General features: G+C 50.2%; 1 protein-coding gene across 4 annotated transcripts in view; it reads right to left on the bottom strand.

The window, feature by feature from the left end:
• Window positions 1–328: 328 nt before the first annotated feature.
• Window positions 329–19,635, bottom strand: part of CTBP2 (C-terminal binding protein 2) — a 132,804-nt gene continuing 113,497 nt past the window's right edge. For all 4 annotated transcript variants that reach the window (XM_071446409.1, XM_071446410.1, XM_071446408.1 and 1 more), the window contains 8 exons: window positions 10,698–10,852; window positions 8,889–9,033; window positions 6,344–6,550; window positions 5,562–5,776; window positions 5,036–5,166; window positions 4,048–4,175; window positions 3,387–3,504; window positions 329–1,881 (listed from right to left, as the gene is read on the bottom strand). In XM_071446409.1, coding sequence (XP_071302510.1) covers window positions 1,701–1,881; window positions 3,387–3,504; window positions 4,048–4,175; window positions 5,036–5,166; window positions 5,562–5,776; window positions 6,344–6,550; window positions 8,889–9,033; window positions 10,698–10,852 — 1,280 coding nt within the window. In that variant the 3' untranslated portion in view covers window positions 329–1,700. The remainder of the gene's footprint in view (window positions 1,882–3,386; window positions 3,505–4,047; window positions 4,176–5,035; window positions 5,167–5,561; window positions 5,777–6,343; window positions 6,551–8,888; window positions 9,034–10,697; window positions 10,853–19,635) is intronic.

The following is a 19,635-nucleotide window of genomic DNA, read 5'->3' on the forward strand; positions in this document are numbered from 1 at the left end:
TAAAGAAGGGTGGAAACAAGGACAGACAGGCCTTTTGCCCAGTGAGGCTCAAAGCCAGCAGCACCTCTTGAGCACTTTTTTGGCTTTATTTTCCAATGGTTTGATAATGCTTCAGCTCTTGAGAATGTACAGAAAATGTTTGAGTTGTAGCTGCCTTTGTACTTAGTGGAAACCCACAGTGATCTCTTCATCACAGAATGGTCTGAGTTGGAAGGGACCTTCCCCTCCCACTGGACTGTAAACATGCACCAAGTGTGACCAGAATTATGTTTCTGTACCTTATGGTTACCTCTCAGTGTCTCCAAGCCCCAGACTGCAGCGAGAGCTCTTGCCTTTCAGAAATTATAGAAATTTTATCACTTTTTATTGAAAACTGCACTGAACGCTAAATGTCCACCTTTACAATAAACAAATACAGTAACGGTAACACACTAAACCAAAACATACTGATAGCCATTGGTTTCTTTTTTTGTCTGTTTGGGACAGCTCAAGATTTCTTTTTTTTTTTTTTTTTTTGTCACAGAAACAGGAATGTACCCATACAAAGGCTCAAAACAGGCCATCTTTAAAAACAAAAGGCGGTGATTCACAAAAGACTATGAATATAACATGTAACTAGTTGATACAAATCTAATAGGATTTGTTAAAATCAGTCACATCTAATAACACATCTTGAAGTGTTCTTGTATAAAATATCACGTGAAGAAAAGAAGACTTTTATCAATGTCTAAAAAAGTGGATTTTGTTCATAGACAGTCTGACAAGTTACCATAAAAAGTGTTTCCTGAGACATAAGGAAATGCAACATTATTCTTGAACCCTTTCCAGCTCAAGACTTTTTCCACTTGATAAAATAGCTGCAGATTTAAAACTGAGAAAATATATCTGAGTACAAATAGTGTGTGAAACTTAATACTTTCTTCTTTTTTTTTTTTTTTTCCTTTTTTTTTCTTTTATTTTTCTTTTATTTTTTCTTGCATCATTGCAGGGCGTAGGTGGATGCACAGCTACTTTATTCAGTGTATTGGGCAGAGAAGAGACTGGCAGTTTGGTTTTCCTTAGCCTGGGAGGGCAGTAGTCACTGCCAGGAGCCCTTCCTGCCCTTCCCATCCCACAGATCCCAGCTGGAATGGCTGGAACTCAGACCTGGCAGGAGAACTTCTGTTACACGGCACTGGCCACTGCAAAAAGGAGGAGGAGGAGCATTTTCTTTTTTTTTCTTCCACTTCTAAGCCAGGACTGCTGCCCCCTGTTAGGAGAGGTCACCAGATGCAAGAGAAAGGAAAGGGCTGAAGCCACACAATGGTTTCTTGTTAGCTCTGTAAAGATGGCTTAATTCAGTGGCCTGGACACAGTGCAGGAGCCCTGTCCTTCCCAAGGAATTGAGGGGGGAAAAGAAATTCATTTTTATTCATGTGATTGATGCACAGATGAAGGAAACTCAACACACAATAACAGAAGTTGCTCATTAATGTATCACATCCTAGTTTTCAGCACTGCAGGGAGTAGGTGACTTCTCCAGGGCTTCTCCCCAGTCTTGGCTGCTGTCACTTTGTCGGGAACACTGGAACATCAATGATGCCTCTGTCCAAAATCAACATTACAAATTTCGTATCAAATTCTTCTCTTTTAGTTCATGTATAACTTCTTTTCCAATGTCTCTTGGTCCTAAGTTTATTGAATGGTTTTTAAATTATCTGCTATTGCTCGTTGGGGTGTTCCCTGTTGTCGCCGTGTTTCGTGGGCTGGTTGGGCGATGGAGCTTGGGAAGGATGTGCCACTGTGGGAAGGTTGTGGGTGACAGGGATGCCTCCGGGAATGATGCCCTCCATAGCTGCTGGGATTCCTCCTGGTGCCACACTGACCATCCCAGGGGGATACCTGGCACAGGGGACACAGAGAGGCAGGTTTGTCACAGCACAGCTCATCACACGCCCCTCAGCCCACCACCACTGCAGGAAACACAGCCGAGAGATCCCACCTCCCTCCTGCAGCCAGGCTTGCTGTTCCTTTGAAGTTACAAGGGAGAGCTCAGAGTTAAACATCAACTGCTGTGCCTTAGGTAAGTGTCCTCTGCTTCACCACCGGGACTGCAGCTTGTTCTGTGCCTTCTCACAGCCTCCTGCCCCATGGGGAAACCCTTCTCCTTTGGAAATTTGGGTAAGGAACCCTCTGGAATGTTCTCTGAAAGCCCAGACGCTGGTGTGCTGTCCCCATCATCCCTGTGTGTGGATACCTTGAACACCTACACCTGGTTTGTAAAATTTCTCTGGAGCTGCACCTTCCTTGTGGAACAGCACAGCTCAAAGATGGGCTCAGATCTAATCTAGCTTTTCCAAGAGCAAGAGGAATTACACACATTCCAAGAAGCAACAGTGAGTTTGAAAAAGGAGAATATTATTTCTTCAGCTGTGATGTGGGGGCAATGAGGACAAAAGCATGTGGAGCTCTGTGGCCATGTGAGGCCTGAGATGGCTCCCACTTCCCTGCAGCTGCACTGCCTTGAGGCAAGGTGGATTGGGAAGCTGGGAGGGGAAGGGAATTTCCCCTGCCTGTGAAGGTGGTGAGCTGAGCCAGCTCACAGGGGCTCCAGGGCTGCAGCTCCCTGCAGAGCCAGGTTAAGCTGGGGAGCCAAGGCCTGTCCTTGGGTGCTGGCACTGCCCACGTGTTTGGGAACAAGAGTGGCAACAGGGGAGGCTTTCTCCAGGTCAGAGGGAGCCTTCCCTGCCTGGGGCCTGCATGGCCCAGGAGCTGTCCTGGGGCTCTGCTGCTGGGTAACTCTGGCCTGGCTCTGCCTGACATGACCTCATGTGCCCTGCAGGGTATTTTGTAGCTCAGAGTATTTTTGGCAGTGGTGATACCCTGAATGAGCCCATGCTCCAGCTCCTTGAGCCTAATGTCTCCTACCAGCACACTTGGAGCCATCTAAACAGAGCAGTAAGTAACCCTTAATCTCGGATTAAGTGGAAATTGGGTCACCTGACTACAGCCCTGTATTTGGAGCTTTTCCCCTGGCTCATTAACCTACCTGTGAGCTGGGCCTGGCTCACAGAGGTTGCTCATGGACAGGAGCACCGAGCTGCTGCTGCAGGTCAGAACTCACATCCACCATCTGGGGGGGTCCTGCCACTTCCAGAGACGCTGCCCAGCGACTCCCAGCCCGCAGGGATGCAGCTCTGGGAAGGGAGGGATCACCCAGCCTTTGGGGTTGGCTCAACCCCCTCAGGAACCCCCGAGCTGTGAGTGCTGGTCCCCGGGGAGGGGGTGAAGCAGCCGGGGTATGCGGGTGCCCACCCTCGCTGTGCCACTGGCCGCGGGTGCTCCCGGTGTCCCTGTGTGTTCCCGGTGTCCCTGTGTATTCCCGGCGTTCCCGTTCCCCCGCTCACCTGTACGTGGCACCATTGAGCTCGGGATGAATCGCCTGCTGGTCTATTACTGACCACGGGGCCGTCGTGACAAAGAATTCCTTATTCACGCAGTTCCTTAGGCTCTCCGGGATGCGCCCTGGAGTTGGAGAGAAAGGTGAGTCTGTGTCGGGCAGGGCCCGGCTTCATCACCCTCCAGCGAGCTGCAATGCTTGTAATTCCACTGTGTCTGTCAGTGTCAAGGGTGAGAGGAAAAAATATCCCACATTCCTTGTTTCAGGAGGGTGTTTGGGCTGTCCTGAGGGGCAGGGCTGGAGACCCACCCTCACTCCCAACACTTGGCTTTCAGAGGAGCTGCTCCCTTGAGGATGACTTCTAGGGGAAGAGAAGCACTCTTCTGCTGGAGTGTTGTGCCCACCACCTTGGGATTTGGTTTTGGATTGCAGTGCTGTGTCTGTGGGTCAGCACCAGGAACAGGAGCAGCTTCCTTATCCTGTTCTTCCCAGTCACAGACACCAGTATCTGCCCATCCATTAAAAAAATAAAACTAACACAAAACCCATCACCCGGTCACAACAAAACAGGGAACCTTTGGGCTCTCAGCTCTTTTCCTGGGAAGCAAACTGGGGTTAGATCCCTTTCCCCTGGGCAGGGTGAATCCTGTCTCTGCTCCTCCTGGTACCTGTGATCGCACGTCGGATTTCGGTGGCAGCAGCTTCTCTCATCTCTAGGGACGCCTGCTCACTGTACCAGGCTGTGTGTGGGGTGCAGATCAGGTTGGGAGCATCTTTCAAGGGGCCTTGAGCAAAACTGGGAGCAGAGGAAAACAAACAAACAGATTAATCAATGTTTGAACAAAGAATGGAAGATGAACAGCAAAAGGCTTGTGGCCTGCCCTCTGCATATACAACACTCTTTCCAAGGCCAGCCTGGATGGGGCTTGATGAACCTGCTCTAGTTGAAGATGTCCCTGCCCACAGGAAAGAATTGGAACTAGATGAGTTTTAGGGTGCCTTCCAGCCCAAATCACTCTGTGATTCCCTGGCCTTACAGTCCTGCCAGCCCAAAATGGCCACAGAAGTGCTGGGGAGGAAGCACAGCTTCTGTGCAGGGCTCAGAAAATGCAGCCTTCTGAGAATGCACGAAAAAAGGGCTGAAACACCAACCCATGCGGTGGTTGGGCTAAATGCTCCCATGGGAATAATGTTTGGGGGTGTCTGCAGCAGTGTGGGGATAAAGGGACAGGCTGTGGGTGATCCTAGGATGGGAGGGGTGGACACTGGTGTTCCCCTTGTGTAGGAGCAAACTTTTTGTTCTTTAAATATTTCTGTGGTGGGAAAAGCTGCACCCTCAGTTACAACCCAGCCCTTCCCAGGCTGCAGACAAAAATGCCCAGCACTGAGTGCAGTGACTTTGTACTCAAGGGCTAGTGAATGTTTTGGGGTTTTTGCTAAATACAGGCTGGGATCTTGTCCCAAACTCCCAGTGTCGCTTTGAGCACACACAGCCCCAGTGCTGGACTAAACTGATGGCTGCTGCAGGGTGACAGCAGCAGGACTGTCCCCTGGGGCTGGGCTGTGTGCCCAGGGGCTCTCAGTGGGTGCTGGGTACCCCTGGCTGTGCCGGGACGCACGGTGACACCGATGGCACCCCGCGAGCCGCGGCGTTACCTGAACGGTTCCGACTCGTGCACGTCGAGCGCGGCCCCTCGTATCCGTCCCTCCTTCAGGGCTTGGGTTAAGGCCTTCTCATCCACCAGCCCCCCGCGGGCCGTGTTCACCAGGAACGCCCCCTGCCTCATCTGCCACGGCCCAGAGAGGGGTGGGGTCAGCTGGTGCACCCACCCTCCTGTCCTCACCCCCACCCAGGGATGCTGCCCCAGCTGTGGCAGCATCCTGCTTTTCCTGCTCCAGCCCCAGAGCAACCCCACCCCGCTGCACATGGGTTTTCCATCTCTGGTTGGAGTTGGCAAACAAAACCCACCGTTGCCATCACCTCTGCACCACAGGGATGGGGATCACTTACCTGGCAGGACACTGCTCCCCCTAAGCACCATGGGGAGACACACCTGGGTGTAAGCAGCTCTTCTGGAGCTGCTGGGGAAGCTGAGGGATCTGTGGCCAGCTCCTGCACTCAGGCCCTGCCACCCCCCAAGCTCTCCTCGGCCATGCACGCATGTGAGGGTGAATTCATTACCTGCTTAATCGTGAAGTCGTTGATCAGGTGGTGGTTGTGCTCGTTGAGGTTGCAGTGCAGGGAGACGCAGTCGCTCTGGTAGAGCAGGTCCTGCAGGGTGTAGACCCGCTGGACGCCCAGGGAGCGCTCGATGCCGTCCTGCAGGTACGGGTCATAGAAGATCACGTTGAAGCCAAAGGCCTTGGCTCGGACCGCCACCGCCTGCGCAGTGCGACCTGTGCCGAAGGGAAGGGACAGGGCGAGTTAACTGAGCCAAATCCCCTGTGTCCATGAGGCTGAGATCCCAGCAGGACCTGAGGATTGTCCCATGGGGGCTGCTGGGCTTCCCAGGCATTCCCTTACCTCAGTTTCCCCATTTAAACAAGCTTTTGCATTTAATTAGCTGATCCCACCTCTAACGCTGAAACTCTCTACAGCTGTGGCTGAACTGAAGCTCTGTTTTACACAGCCCTGCCACTGTGCAGGCCAGAGCGGCTCAGGAAGGCCAGGCTGGTGTAGCTCTGGCTCAGGGATGGGGTATTTTTGGGAGAGGACAACAGCACTACCTCTAGAATTGTGGTCCCTCTAAAACCCCACTGTGTTTCACCAGTGCTCCTCCAAGGACTCAACCAGAGCTCACAAACAGCTCCCTCCCCAAAAACCCACATGAGATATCCTCCCCATTTCACACCCTCCCACTGTGGTGGCTCTGGGTTTGGAAATGCTCCATTTGGGTCCTTCCCAGGGCTGTGCGGAGCCTCTGAGCCCCTCAGGAGCAGCCCGCCCCCATGCGTGGCACGCACCGAAGCCGATGAGGCCGAGCGTCTCCCCGCGGATGCGCGCGGCCCCCGAGGCCACCTCGCGGATCTGCTCCACGCTCTGCACGCGCGTGCCCTCGCGCAGCGCCTGGTACAGCCACGTGTTCCGCCGGTACAGGTTCAGCACGTGGCACACCGTGGAGTCGGCCGTCTCCTCCACCGCCGCCGACGGGATGTTGCACACGGCGATCCCTGCGGAGGCCACACACATCACACATCACGGATCCCACATCAGAGATCACGGATCCCACATCACAGATCCCACATCAGAGATCACAGATCCCACTCACAGATCACAGATCCCACATCACAGATCCCACACCACGGATCACAGATCTCACATCACAGATCCCACACACACATCACAGATCCCACTCACAGATCACAGATCCCACACACACATCACAGATCACAGCCCTGCCCAATGCCAGCCCTGCCAGCTCCTGTCCCCTGGCTAAGGGACCCATTTGTGAAATGGGGTGACTCCCAGCTGCCCTGCCCACAAGCTCCTTACACTGCTATTTACTCTGTGTCACCATGATATTTTCTGAAAAATCCTCTTTGCCCAGGATTTTTTCCTGGGAAGCTGAGAAGCCTCAGGCTCTTCAAATTGAGAAGCCTCAATTTGAATTCAATAACAATTCAAATTGGATTGTTATTGAAAACAATAACAAAATTATTGTTTTCAGGAATGAAAACAATAATTATCTGATTTGCTTCTCCTGTGTTTTGATTCTTTGGAATGGGGCTTGGACATTGTTTACCAACAGGTGAATGTTTGATTGGTTCCACGTGAATTGTTTTTAATTAATGACCAATCACAGACAGCTGTGTCAGACTCTCTGAGCAGTCACGAGTTTTTATTATTCATTCTTGTTAAGCCTTCTGATGTATCTTTTTCTTTAGTATAGTTTTAGTATAGCGTAATATAATATAATATAATGTAATGTAATAGTATAGTATATAATAGTATAATATATACAATATAATTTATATTATATTGTATTATATTATATTCAATATAATGAATATAATATAATATAATATAATATAATATAATATAATATAATATAATATAATATAATAATAAATCTGCCTTCTAAGAACATGGAGTCAAATTCTCATCTCCCCCTTGTTCTGGGGACCTCACAAACACCACATTCTGTGCCCCTTAAACACCCATGAATGATGGCTCAACCCCATCATCCCAGTCTGGGGGTGCCTTTTAATGGGTCCAAACTGGTGCCCAGCCCAGCCCAGGCCAGGCACCGTTGTTTAGGCACTGGTCATTGACTGACTGCACAGTTTAAAGACCACCTTATGGAAAGCAATACCAATTAAACTTTATGCTACATTTGTGGGGAGTCATTACATTTTCTACTCAGAACCACATCATTTGGCCACCCAATTTGCCAAGTAAAAAAAGAAGGATTATGCTGCAGTATCCCATTACTTTATTCGTTATATCTTTCCTTTCCTGATGTTCAAAGCCTCAGAACGTTGTTATAATGCATAATAACAATAAGAGTTAAAAACATGAAGAAACCATTACACTGAGGAGACACTGTTCTCCTCTTGAAAAAAGAAAACAATTCACTGTATTGAGAATTGCTTTTTTTAGGAATGACTATTTGCGACTCTCTTATCGCAATTATCTCTGTAAAACAGCTCAGGTGGAATGGCTGCTATTCTTCACTTCCCCAGAGATAACCTTTAATACAACATATCCCAAACACCACTGCAGGGCTGCTCCACAGACTGAATCTTGGGATCAGATGAGTAAAGCCTGTTTTAACTCAGCTGCTGAAACCAGGGATACAACGAAGCTCCTGGAGCTGGGGGTGTGCAGCCAAAAGTCTCTGTGACCACCCAAACCAGTTTGGAAACTGGGTGGCCCCAGCACTGTCTTACAACATGACCCTCCCTATTTGTGGCAATCCACACTAAAAGCCCTTTTCAAGTTCCTGAGGCACCTTTGATGAGATGGCAAAGGAGGTGGCAACAACCCAACACACAATTCCTGCTCCACCATCCAACCCAGCACTTCCCAGCACAGCGGGCATGACTCAGAGAACCAGCTCAGATCAAGAGACTGATCTTGCTTTTCAAAACATAACAAAACACCCTTCCTCCAATTTTTCTAAAGCTGTATCAACTCTCCTGTGCCAAAAACAGAACAGCCATACAAATATCCAGTGGTATGAGGGATCACCTGGAACTCGGAACAGTGCAGGAATGAGGGATTCAGACAGAGCAAATTTAACATGATATGAACTCAAAAGCTGCCTTCTAAAACTGCACAGTTCTGTTCACTTCATGGTCAAGTTTTCTTGTCATAATATTCTCCGTGTGCAAAAAATGTGAGCTTGTAACTTTAGGGGCTTGCACTTGTAACTTTAGGGGCTGAATGGAAGTTCTGCCTGGAACTGTGCTGTGCCAGCATGGTCCCATGGAAGCAGCAGATCCCTGTGCTCATTTTAAAGGATTGGAAAGGCAGGGGAAGGAGGCAGGGTGCAGAGCTGGGACCTACCAAGCTCCCCAGCAGCTTTGATGTCGATGTTGTCGTAGCCGCTGCCTATTCGGACAATGACCCGCAAGGCCTTGAACTTCTCCAGGTCCTCCCGGGTCAGGGTGATGGTGTGGTACATCATGGCCCCCACAGCTTCATTCAACACCTGCAACACACACAGCAGTCAGGGCAGGGAGATGGTGGGGTACATCATGGCCCCCACAGCTTCATTCAACACCTGCAACACACACAGCAGTCAGGGCAGGGAGATGGTGGGGTACATCATGGCCCCCACAGCTTCATTCAACACCTGCAACACACACAGCAGTCAGGAGCCACCAGCACACCTGGGAAGACACCTGCAGCTCAAGAATCAGGAATGTGACCCAGGGAGTTGGACATTTTCACTGCTGACCTGCTGTCTGAGCCAGGTGTCACCAAACCCTGCAGGGGTGTGACCCACCAACAGCTTTGGGAATGGACTTGGTGAATGTCTGAAAATTGTGATGTTACATCTGAGCAGACCAGGCAGATGAAAACCACGTTTGTCTCTCACCTGGACCCTTTTCCAGGTGGTTATCTGCAAACCCCTCTGCTTCCAAGCAGCAGTAATTCTGCTTTTGGAAAGGAATGAGGTGTTGCAGCAGGGTCTGTTGGCTTGAACAGGACTGTGTGACACTCCTGATGCCTCCACCCCCTTGTGCCTGTGAAACCCTGGCCACACCAGTCCCACCCACCTTCCCTGGCTCTTCTCAAGGGGGCCTGAGAAGCTCTGCAGAGGCTGCACAGTCACACAGGGCTGGGGTTTGAATCCCTCAATGAAGATCCAGACCTTCATCTGTCCTCACCATAACTTACCTCAGTGCTCCAAAAACCCAGGACCCATCCAAACCCCCAAGCCTGGCTCACCTATTAATGTCTCACAAAAAACTCCCATTCTCCTTCCCCCAAATTTAATATCTGCAAAGAGCAGCACTGATGCTATTTGTATTCCTCTTTCCCAGATCTTGGAAGTGATTTCTGATCACTTCAAACCTCATTTGAGGTATCTAAAATAATACTTTTAAGGGAAGTATTTACATGCAGTTGAGCTTCCAAGCAGAAACAGTCATGCACACTGCATGGATCTGCCTGAATGATTCCCAAACCTCCTCCACTCCCCCTGGAGAGGGAGGAGCTGCTGGAGGTGCATGAGCACCTGTGAAGTCCCACCAGCTGCAGCTGGGGTGGTGTCAGCAAAGCCACAGCAGCAGCACCACAGGCTTCAAAAAACATGAGAAACGTTAATAACATTGATGTGAAAAACCTGATGCAAAGAGATAACAAGACTTTTTTATTTCCAAAATAACATCTGGCTCCTGAAACAGCCTGAATGAATTTTAATCTGCAGTGGCTTCTGTTGATGTTATCTGCTGATTGACTCAAAGTGCAGCTTTGTACACGTTCTGCTCAAAAATCAAACAATCACAGACTGGTTTGGGTTGGAAGAGAGCTCATTTTTCCAAACCCTTGCTATGGGCAAGGGCACCTTCTACTATCCCTGTCCAACCTGGCCTTGGGCACTTCCAGGGATCCAGGGGAAGCAACAGCTTTTCTCTGGGCACCCTGTGCCAGGGCCTGCCCACCCTGCCAGGGAACAATTCCCAATTCCCAATATCCCATCCGGCCCTGCCCTCTGGCAGTGGGAGCCATTCCCTGTGTGCTGTCCCTCCATGCCTTGTCCCATTCCTCTGCAGCTCTCCTGGAGCCCCTTCAGGCCCTGGAAGGTGCTTCACAGACATGGAAGAGCCCAGCCCCGGTGCCCCCAGCCCAGCCCAGCTGTCCCAGTACCTTCTCGTGGATCTCCTGAGTTGATTGTGCGTCACAGAAGGCCACGGTGGCCAGGTCCTTGAGGATGGGCATCTCCACGGTGCAGTCCCTGCCGTCCAGCAGTGCCACCAGGGGCCGCGGGTGCATGGGGCCGTTCATGATCTGCGGGCGGATACCTGCGGGCACAGAGGCGTTTCAACCTCAGCAGGGGCACTGCCAGGGACTGCAGGGGACCTGGTGACATCCTGGTGACACAGCAGGGGCAGGGGTGACAGCAGCAGGGGCTGAAGCCTGGCCAAGGGACGGGAGCACTCCCTGGGAACGCAGCTGGGGGTTTGCCCCTGGTTTGTTAGGGAATGGCTTTGCCATTCTGATCATCGCCTCAGAAAAACAAGTCCAGAGAGAATCACTCAAAAAATAGGATTATTGGAAAATCACGGGAAGAGCAGGACACTGAAGAGCTCTTTAGCACAGAAGGTTATACTCTGATGTATTACCAGCTACCAAAGGCTTCGTGGGAACAGCAAAGTTCATCTTTGTAAACCCAACATTCTCCTCTGAGATGAGGAAGGAATTGATCACCAAGGGCCACAGAAGGCTGAATTTTATATCCTATTTATTGCTCTGTTGGGGATTAACTGGTTCATTTTGGGACAAGTTACTCAGAAATCTCTACACCTCCCTTTCAGCAAAGGTGTTTATTATATTAGGACACTATGAAATATCTCAGGTACCTTTCTCAGCTGCCCAGGCAGTTTCTGGGCAGAGCACAGGTGAGGGGACCAGGTGCTCTGGGTACAATGTGATGCTTTATTTCTGCTGCACCATGAGGTGGCTGGAGCTGGAGGGTCTGGGTTTGAGTCCCCAGACCCTCACAGAAGCAGCCCCAGCAGAGCCTCTCCTTACCAAACCCCACATCTGCACAAGAACCTGCCAGGGCTACCAGCCAACACCTCTCTGGCCTTCAAATGCAGTGGTGGTGCTGCTCAGGGGAACAAGCCCAGGGCTTGGCTGAGGGAACTCCAGGGGCTGTTTTGGGGTATTTTGTGGGGGAATCTCCCCCAGCTGATGTGGGTGTTATAGACATGGGCACTGCTGGCCACAGTGATGAACCCCAGACCTGTGGGCACCAAGAGCGTGGTCCCAGGGAGGGACCTTGCACTGCTGCTACACTCACACAGCTACACTCATTTTACATGGGAAAAAATAACTCCATGGAAACAGGCAGGTTAAATTGAGTGGGTTTAGTGGCTTTCCATTCCTTTTCTACTGAATGTGCTTAAAGAAATGAAGAACCAACTAACCCAGCAGACCCGACTGAAGGTTTTCAGCATTACAGGTGGGCGCTTTTGGAACCTGTCCTTCCCTCCCCCTTCCCCACTAGGTCTCCATTAGTGGAAGTAATCCATTATGTTTGCCTGCATTTCATCCAGATGGGAGTGCAAGTGTGTCAGTAGGCAGGGTAGAGTGCCGAGACGATCTGGATAAGGGAAAGAAGCTTGTGATAAGCAGATAAGCAAGAATAAAAACATGGCCAAATCTCCGAGCGCTTACACAATCCCTCTGGGCAGCACTGCACCCCAGCTAGATTATTTTCTCAGGTTAACAAGCAAGTGAATTATAACACTGACTTAAATGCTTTCTAATGTGTATGATCTCCAAGGCTTAGAGCATCACCTGCCAGCCTCACACCACAACTGCAAACTAAAAGGAATCTGGTGCAGGGCCAAGGTGGCTGTGGCAGTCCCAGTGGCCACCAGCCCTGTGCCCAGCTTGGAGCCCAGTGCCCACAGGGACCAGGACCATCCTCAAGGCAGAGCAGTGGGCACACAGAGGCTGAGTGGCTTCCTGTGAGCGTGGCAGGTGGAAGATGAAACCACAGGTTATCTGAAACTTTGACATTTAATCCAAGCCCCAAAATAACGGGTTTATTATGCTGCCCTTACATAAGCTTCTTTGAAAGTCAAACGAAACACAGCTTTTTTTTCTTCCTTTTTTTTTTTTTTTTTGAAGCAGCATCTGTGTCTTTGCTTGGGATTAGGGATGTAATTGTGCATGATGACACAGGCTTCTTAGGCACGTCACCCTTGCCCACACACTCAAGTGCAAGTCACTGAGGATGAATGTGGCTGGAACCCGTGAGGTACTCACAGGAACTGCTCTTCTTTCTCCTACTTCAAGAATGAAATTTATTTCAGCTCGACAAGGAAAGTTCTGAAGCAAATCAGTACAGGATGAAGTGCATAATGTATGGAAATTACGTTTAAATGAAAACCATTAGCAGGTTTGTAGCTTAAACCCTGCTCTGTTTCCCTTGCCCACCTCTCCCACTGCCTTTCCACCACCCTGCATCCAGGAACCATCCTGGTTCCCACCTCTGCACAAACACATCCAAACCAACACATTTGGGCTGGCAAAACCAAACCACCCGGCTCATACAGCATGTTTGTTCTGCAGGCGACTGCTTCATTGAGAACGAGGTATGCCAGGGATCAGAAAGTAATTAAACAGCAGCCACTCCTCCCGAAATTGTGCTAAAACATCGCAGCCTTTAACCCTTTCACTCTGCCAAACCGAGGGTACAACGCTGTGTAAACCACGAGCATCGCCACCCCTGTGGAGCCGGGTACCAGCTCTCCTTGGGGCTGGGGTGGGATCAGCTCTGCCTCCCAATTTCGGTGCCTCCCAATTTCGGTGCCTCCCACGCCATCTGAAGCTGATTTTTGCTGAGAATCCCCCCAGCTGTTCCTGCAAAGTTGGGGCAAGTATTGTTCAATACGTTTTGGTTTTTTTAAGGCGTTTTCAGCAGCCTGTGGAGCCTGGCCAGCAGTGTGGGGAGAGCTTGCTAAGAAAGAGGGAGAGGAGGAATGGTTTACTGGGGGGGGAAAAAAAAAGAAAAAGAAAAAGAAAAAAAAGAAGAGGCAAAAAAAGCAAGGTTTTTCAGCCACAGAGAACTCAAACTCCCCCCCGGCTCGCAGGCAGCGCCGCTTGTTGCACGCAGCCCCGCGTATAAAGTGCTTTTGTTTCATTTTTAATACACAAAGCCTGCTTGTCCTTTCCTGCCGCTCCTCCCCTTTGCCACCCACTTGTATCCGATCCCAATGGCACCCCTGCCAAGAGAATTAGGGAGTGCTCCCTGCTAAATGGCAGCCTTTGTGTGACCGCAAGACGGCTGGTACTATCTCACCGAAACAAAAGCAGAAGCCATTTGCCTAATTCTTATTAATCTCAGTTGCCTGCGCCACGCAGCATTAAAATAAAAAAAAAAAAAAAAAAGGAAAACAGAAAAAAAGGCTTTAAACATGGTGCCCCTGTAGTATATAAAAGTGCATCAAGAAGCGATCCTGACACTCGCCTGAATTACCCGCTCACAACCAAGTAGCTACAGTTTTACAGTCAACTACACACTTTATTAAACAAACAGAAAAGAAAACAGGAAATTTCCCCTTGCCTGGAAAATGTTGCCTCCACATTCTTCTTCTTATTAAAAACCACACATGGCAGTGGAGGAGTAGGGAGGGAGGAGGAAGGGGGGACCCACACACGATAAAATACTACCACTTCTCAGTGCGCTGCCTCTCCTTTCGTCTACGAGGGGGTATCTTCAAACAAGCGATCCCGCGGCCCACAGCTGCAACATCTCAAGACAAATGTCTCTTTGAACACGCAGGGAAAAGAAAAGGCTTTTGTCCTGAGCCCCAGAAGAATGGTCTGAAATTGCGAGAGGAGTTTCAGTCACCTCTGCGCGGCTCCCAACTCTTCAGAGCACTCCCTCCAGACTTTGCCGAAGCTTTTAACTAATCATAGTTCTTTCCCAGCCCTTGAATAAAATCATGTGAGTGCCAGCCAAAAAATCTTATGCTATGCACACTAAAGGGTTTGTATATGTCACAGTTGCTTTTCCCCCTTCCACTCCCCTCCTCCTATTGACTTGCACATATGACGGGGTTTTTTTTCGAGTTGTCTCAAATGGATTTAATCTGTGCCACACTGCGTTTTATGTTTGTTTGGGTTTTTTTTGTGTGCGTGGCTTTTTTTTTTTTTTTTCCCCAACTTAAAAATGAAACATGCCTTTCTTTCCATGCAGAGCGTGGCTCCAGAAAAAGGCTGATAGCCTTGAGCAGCAGCACCTCGAAAACAAACACAGAGCACTGAGGAAAGCAAGGGCTGTGCTGATCTCAGCTGCACCCAGAAACCAAGGGCCCAATTCTTTCTTGATGTGTGAATCAACCAATTTTTCAGCATCAGAAATGACACTCGATTGCTGGCAGGATTCACATCTTCTTGGACATGTCCATCTCCTGGTCCTGCCCAGTTTGTCCCAAACAGGTAAAAGCAGCCCCACGTCATTGTTTGAGGGATGGCTGGAGTGTTGTAAGGGGGGTTTAGGTTGGATATCAGGAAAGGTTCTTCCCCCAGAGGGTGCCCAGGCTCCCCAGGGAATGGTGACAGCCCTGAGGCTGCCAGAGCTCCAGGAGTTTGGACAGCACTGCCAGGGATGCCCAGGGTGGGATTGCTGGGGTGTCTGTGCAGGGACAGGAGCTGGACTCAATGATCCCTCTGGGTCCCTTCCAACTCAGGATATTTTATGACTTTATAATTGTCATCCCAATCCCCCACTCTGTCAGGAGTATGTGGGACACTGCTGCTGTGCACTGGGAATGAGGGCAGGCTGTCCCTGTGCAGTGCCCCATCTCCAGAGCATGGCTTGGAGCAGTTGTTGGAGCAGTTGTTTTTCCCTCTTCCCAGTTGCCACTGCCAGCGGCACCAACAGCTACAGACAATCCCCGTCCAAGAAATAACAAAAATATCTACACCTCAGTCCTTTTCCACACCATCAGCACTGCCTCTCTACAGTGTTACTGTGCCCCCATTTCATCACCATCCTGCTGGCTCCCCCAGCATCATCCTGAGCACACACAGCCCGCTGCAGATGGGTCCTTCCCACCCTGCAGGAGCTTTGGGACCCCCAGGGCAGTCCTACAACTGGAGGAGGGGCAGGAATGAGGAGAACAAAGGTTCATTACCTGGAGTTGGTACTGACAGTAACACTGACATCGAAAGACCTGTCAGTCTCCCTAAAATCCAGTCTCTGACTACAGGACAAGGGGATTTAGGTACAACTTTCTCTTGAGCATAAACCATTGCTAAAACACTTGAAGTTCCTAGAAGCTCTGCACATAGAGCTGCAAGGACATGAACTGATGTTAATGCAATGAGAGAATAATAGAAGAGTAGTGCATGGCCTCTGCTGTATATCAAAATGTGGGTATTTGGGTTATTCCCACATTGCCAGGTTGGTAAATCCGTGTCTGTGAACACCAAACACCAAGGAGGGACTTCAAGAGGAGCTAAACAGGGTCCAACATCAAACTCCTAATGGTCACACAAGGGGATGGGAGACAGGGGTGCCTGAGGGATGTGCTGGCCCAAGAGCCATGCAGAGACCCTGAGAGGAGGAGAATGTGTGAGCAGGGCATGGATGGAGGGGATGGCAAATGCAGGGAGGCCGTGGGAGCTGCCAGGGCACGGGAGAGGCAGAGCAGATGGGAGAGGCCATATGGGGTGGGGAGGGAGGGATGCTACCAAGAAAGCTAAAAGAAGCACCTGGGAGAGAAACTGCTTGCTCAGAGCAGCTCAGATTTCTGTATTCTTTTTGTGGGGGTTTTTGTTTTGTTTTTGGTTTGGTTTTTTTGGTTTTTTTTTTGGTTTTTTTTTTTTGTAAGAGAGGGATGGGAGAAAGAGGAGAAAAGCTCCAGTTAGGGTTTGTTTGGTGGTTATCATTCAGACACCATACAGACCCTCAAACTGTCCCACTGCCCAGGGCTGAGCTTTGCAGCTTATATTATAAAAAAAGCCATGGAGAAAGTAGCAAAAAACCCCAATAAATTCTCCTTGAGTATGCTCCATTACTAAGCCCAGTGTGGGGAACAAATTGTACTCCTGGTGCTCAGTGGGCAGCTTTCCTGATATTATGCAGCACTCCCTCCTGTGCTGCACTTCAGCTGCAGGACAGATCCTTTATTGTTCAAGGGTGGGATGTTCACCTCTGAGCCACACATTCCAGCCATATGGAATGATGCACCAGGGACAACATCCCATTCCAGCTCTCCTCTGGGTCCCTCCCTGTCCTCTTTATCCATTTACCTTTCTCCCTTCCATCCAAACAGAAACAAACTACAGCAGTAAAAAAACCAATGAGCTGCTCCAGGAAACGGACAGCTTTCATTGTTTTGGTTTTTGGTTGGATTTTTAGGTTTTTGATTGAAAAGATAAAATAAATAAACCCAAGGAGAGGGATGCTGTTGCCAGGGGAGAGCTGCTGATATCGGCCATCTGGGCAGGAGGCTGCTCAAACTTCAAATTGCCCTGAGGGATTCAGAGGCTGTAAAGACGTTTTGGAATATGAGCTACTGAAATCAAGGCTAACTAAAGATGAGTCTGTCGACTTGCAGTGACAGCCCTGGCATGGGGACAGCCTGAATTCTGCTGCCTGAGATCCCCACCAGGGCAGCAGCCAGGCTGTCCACAGCACACCAGCACTGAGGGGTGCAAACCTGCCTTCAGCACAGACTGACCACTGACAGCCCTATGGTTTAGACCAGAAATTCCCTCAAAATAAAGAAAATGTGAAGTATTAAAGCAAGCACTTGGATCCAGTTTTGGGAAGTGGAAAGGATTCAATCCCACCAGCTGTCTGTGTGCCAGCAGCACCTATGGAACTTGTATTTGCACATTGATAATGAGAGATTCTGAGTGGAAAACAAAGAAAAGGCAATACTGAGAGCTAGTTGTAGGAATTACATGATGCTGCTAACCACTGACATGAGTCCTTCCTACTATGCTGGACAGAAAGTGCTCTTGATCTTTTAAGCAGCAGGGCTTCCTCTGAGCATCTCTGCTTTGCTGCTGGAATTCCTGAGATCTGCTGGAGGTTTAGATCCCAGAAGAGGCTTGAGACAGCGTGGTAGGAGTTTCTGTCTCTGGAGAGAAGGATGGAAGGATGGAAGGATGCACCAGGGACAACATCTCCAGGCTCCCACCCCAACATATGCTGGGGTGGGAGCTTGGAGAGCCTTTTGGAAGATAAATCCTCAATTCCATGTCCACCTGTAGCTGTTGTCATCTCAAGTCACTCATTTACAGCCAGAAGGGACAACAACCCCCCAAGGATCCAGCCCAGGCTTTACCACACACTTTTTCCATAAGGGCATAGGGGGACCCTTCAGTGGGAGCCCAGCTTGACTTTAGGAGCCTCCCCAAAGCAATTTCTGGCCAAACCCAGAGTGCCAAGAACAGCTGCAGCTGCCTCAGCTCCTGCTGCACTGCTGTGGATGGGCCAGGGAGCACCTGGGGCAAGGGATGACTCCAACCCTTCAAGGGATGAGTGAAACCCCTCAAGGGATGACTCCAACCCTTCAAGGGATGACTCCAACCCTTCAAGAGATGAGTGAAACCCTTCAAGGGATGACTCCAACCCTTCAAGGGATGAATGAAACCCTTCAAGGGATGAGTGCCACCCTTCAAGGGTTGACCGCCACCCTTGAAATCCACCTGCACACCTCCAGCACTTTGCTCAAAGGGTTAAAAACCATGAGCAGGGAGTGCAGTGCCAGGCAGCCAAGGGCACATGGGCTGTCCCTGAGCCCTGTGAGCCCCACCATGGGCACAGAGGCTGTCCCTGGTCTGTCCCTGAGCCCTGTGAGCCCCACCATGGGCACAGAGGCTGTCCCTGAGCCCTGTGAGCCCCACCATGGGCACAGAGGCTGTCCCTGAGCCCTGTGAGCCCCACCATGGGCACAGAGGCTGTCCCTGAGCCCTGTGAGCCCCACCATGGGCACAGAGGCTGTCCCTGAGCCCTGTGTGCTCCCAGGGGCACAGAGGCTGTCCCTGGGCCCTGTGTGCTCCTCCACAGCTTGCTCCATGCCTGCTGGCCCCTGCAGGGAGAGCCCCGAGCTCACTGCAAAGCCACAGGTCCTGCCAAGGCCTTGTCCCTTCTAAGCCCTCCCAAAATAGCTGCTGGGCTCTGGCCAAGAGCACAGGGCCAGCTGGAACCGTGTGTTCAGTGACCCTGCTGCAAGGTCACCCCCACAGCCAGGGCTCAGCCACAAGGGGAACGCTGCAGCTGAGGCCACCGGACCTTTGGCAACTTTCTCCTGTCTCACATCCCCACCCCTGTTCCATGGCAAAGAGCCAGTGGAGGAGCCCTCAGCACAGCCAGGAAGGCCAAGTATTGCCATGTTCCCACTCACTGCTCCTGCTTTTTTCTGTCTCAGTTTCTTGCTTTGCTTTTTTTTTTTTCCCATTTTTTTCCCCATCCCAGGCTGCACCCACAGCTCCTCTGTGCTCTCCTCTCTTTGAGGGGTTTGAGAGCAGCTCCTCCAAGTGCAGAAAGGATGGTGAAGTTTGGAATAACCCTGGGAGGTGCTGAATGGCTGCAAATCCCACTCATTTCCCTGAGATAAACACCCTCACTTCCCTGCAGCACCGGATTACAACCAAGTGAGGAAAACCCCCTAAATACCAACATTCAAAAGCACTTAACTACAACCTACTTGCTGTTAAAGTTGATTCACTTTCACAACAAAAGCTTTATGGGTCTATCACAGGATTTTATCATGGTTGCACTTTAAAAAACAAACAGGGCACACTTTACATTCCTGTTGACACTTAAAGCAGCCCAGAACCATAAAAACAGAGCAAACAAAGCTGGGGCTTGGCAGTGACCACCAAACCCCAGCTGCTGTCCTTTGTATCCCCCAAGGAACAGGGTAAGGGGGAGCCTGATCACCTTGTGGGGCTCAGAGCCACCTGGCCTGGCTGAAGGTGTCCTGCTCATGGCAGGGGATTGACGAAATGATCTTTTTAAAGGTCCCTTCCAACCCAAACCATTCAGTGATTCCATGAACTCCAGTATTTTCTGGTTCAACTAATATTGAAAAACTCTGGTTGCACCTCA

This window comes from Agelaius tricolor, unplaced genomic scaffold (genome assembly GCF_023055355.1).
Source record: "Agelaius tricolor isolate 1412-34295 unplaced genomic scaffold, bAgeTri1.0.p SCAF_22, whole genome shotgun sequence".
Lineage (NCBI taxonomy): Eukaryota > Metazoa > Chordata > Aves > Passeriformes > Icteridae > Agelaius > Agelaius tricolor.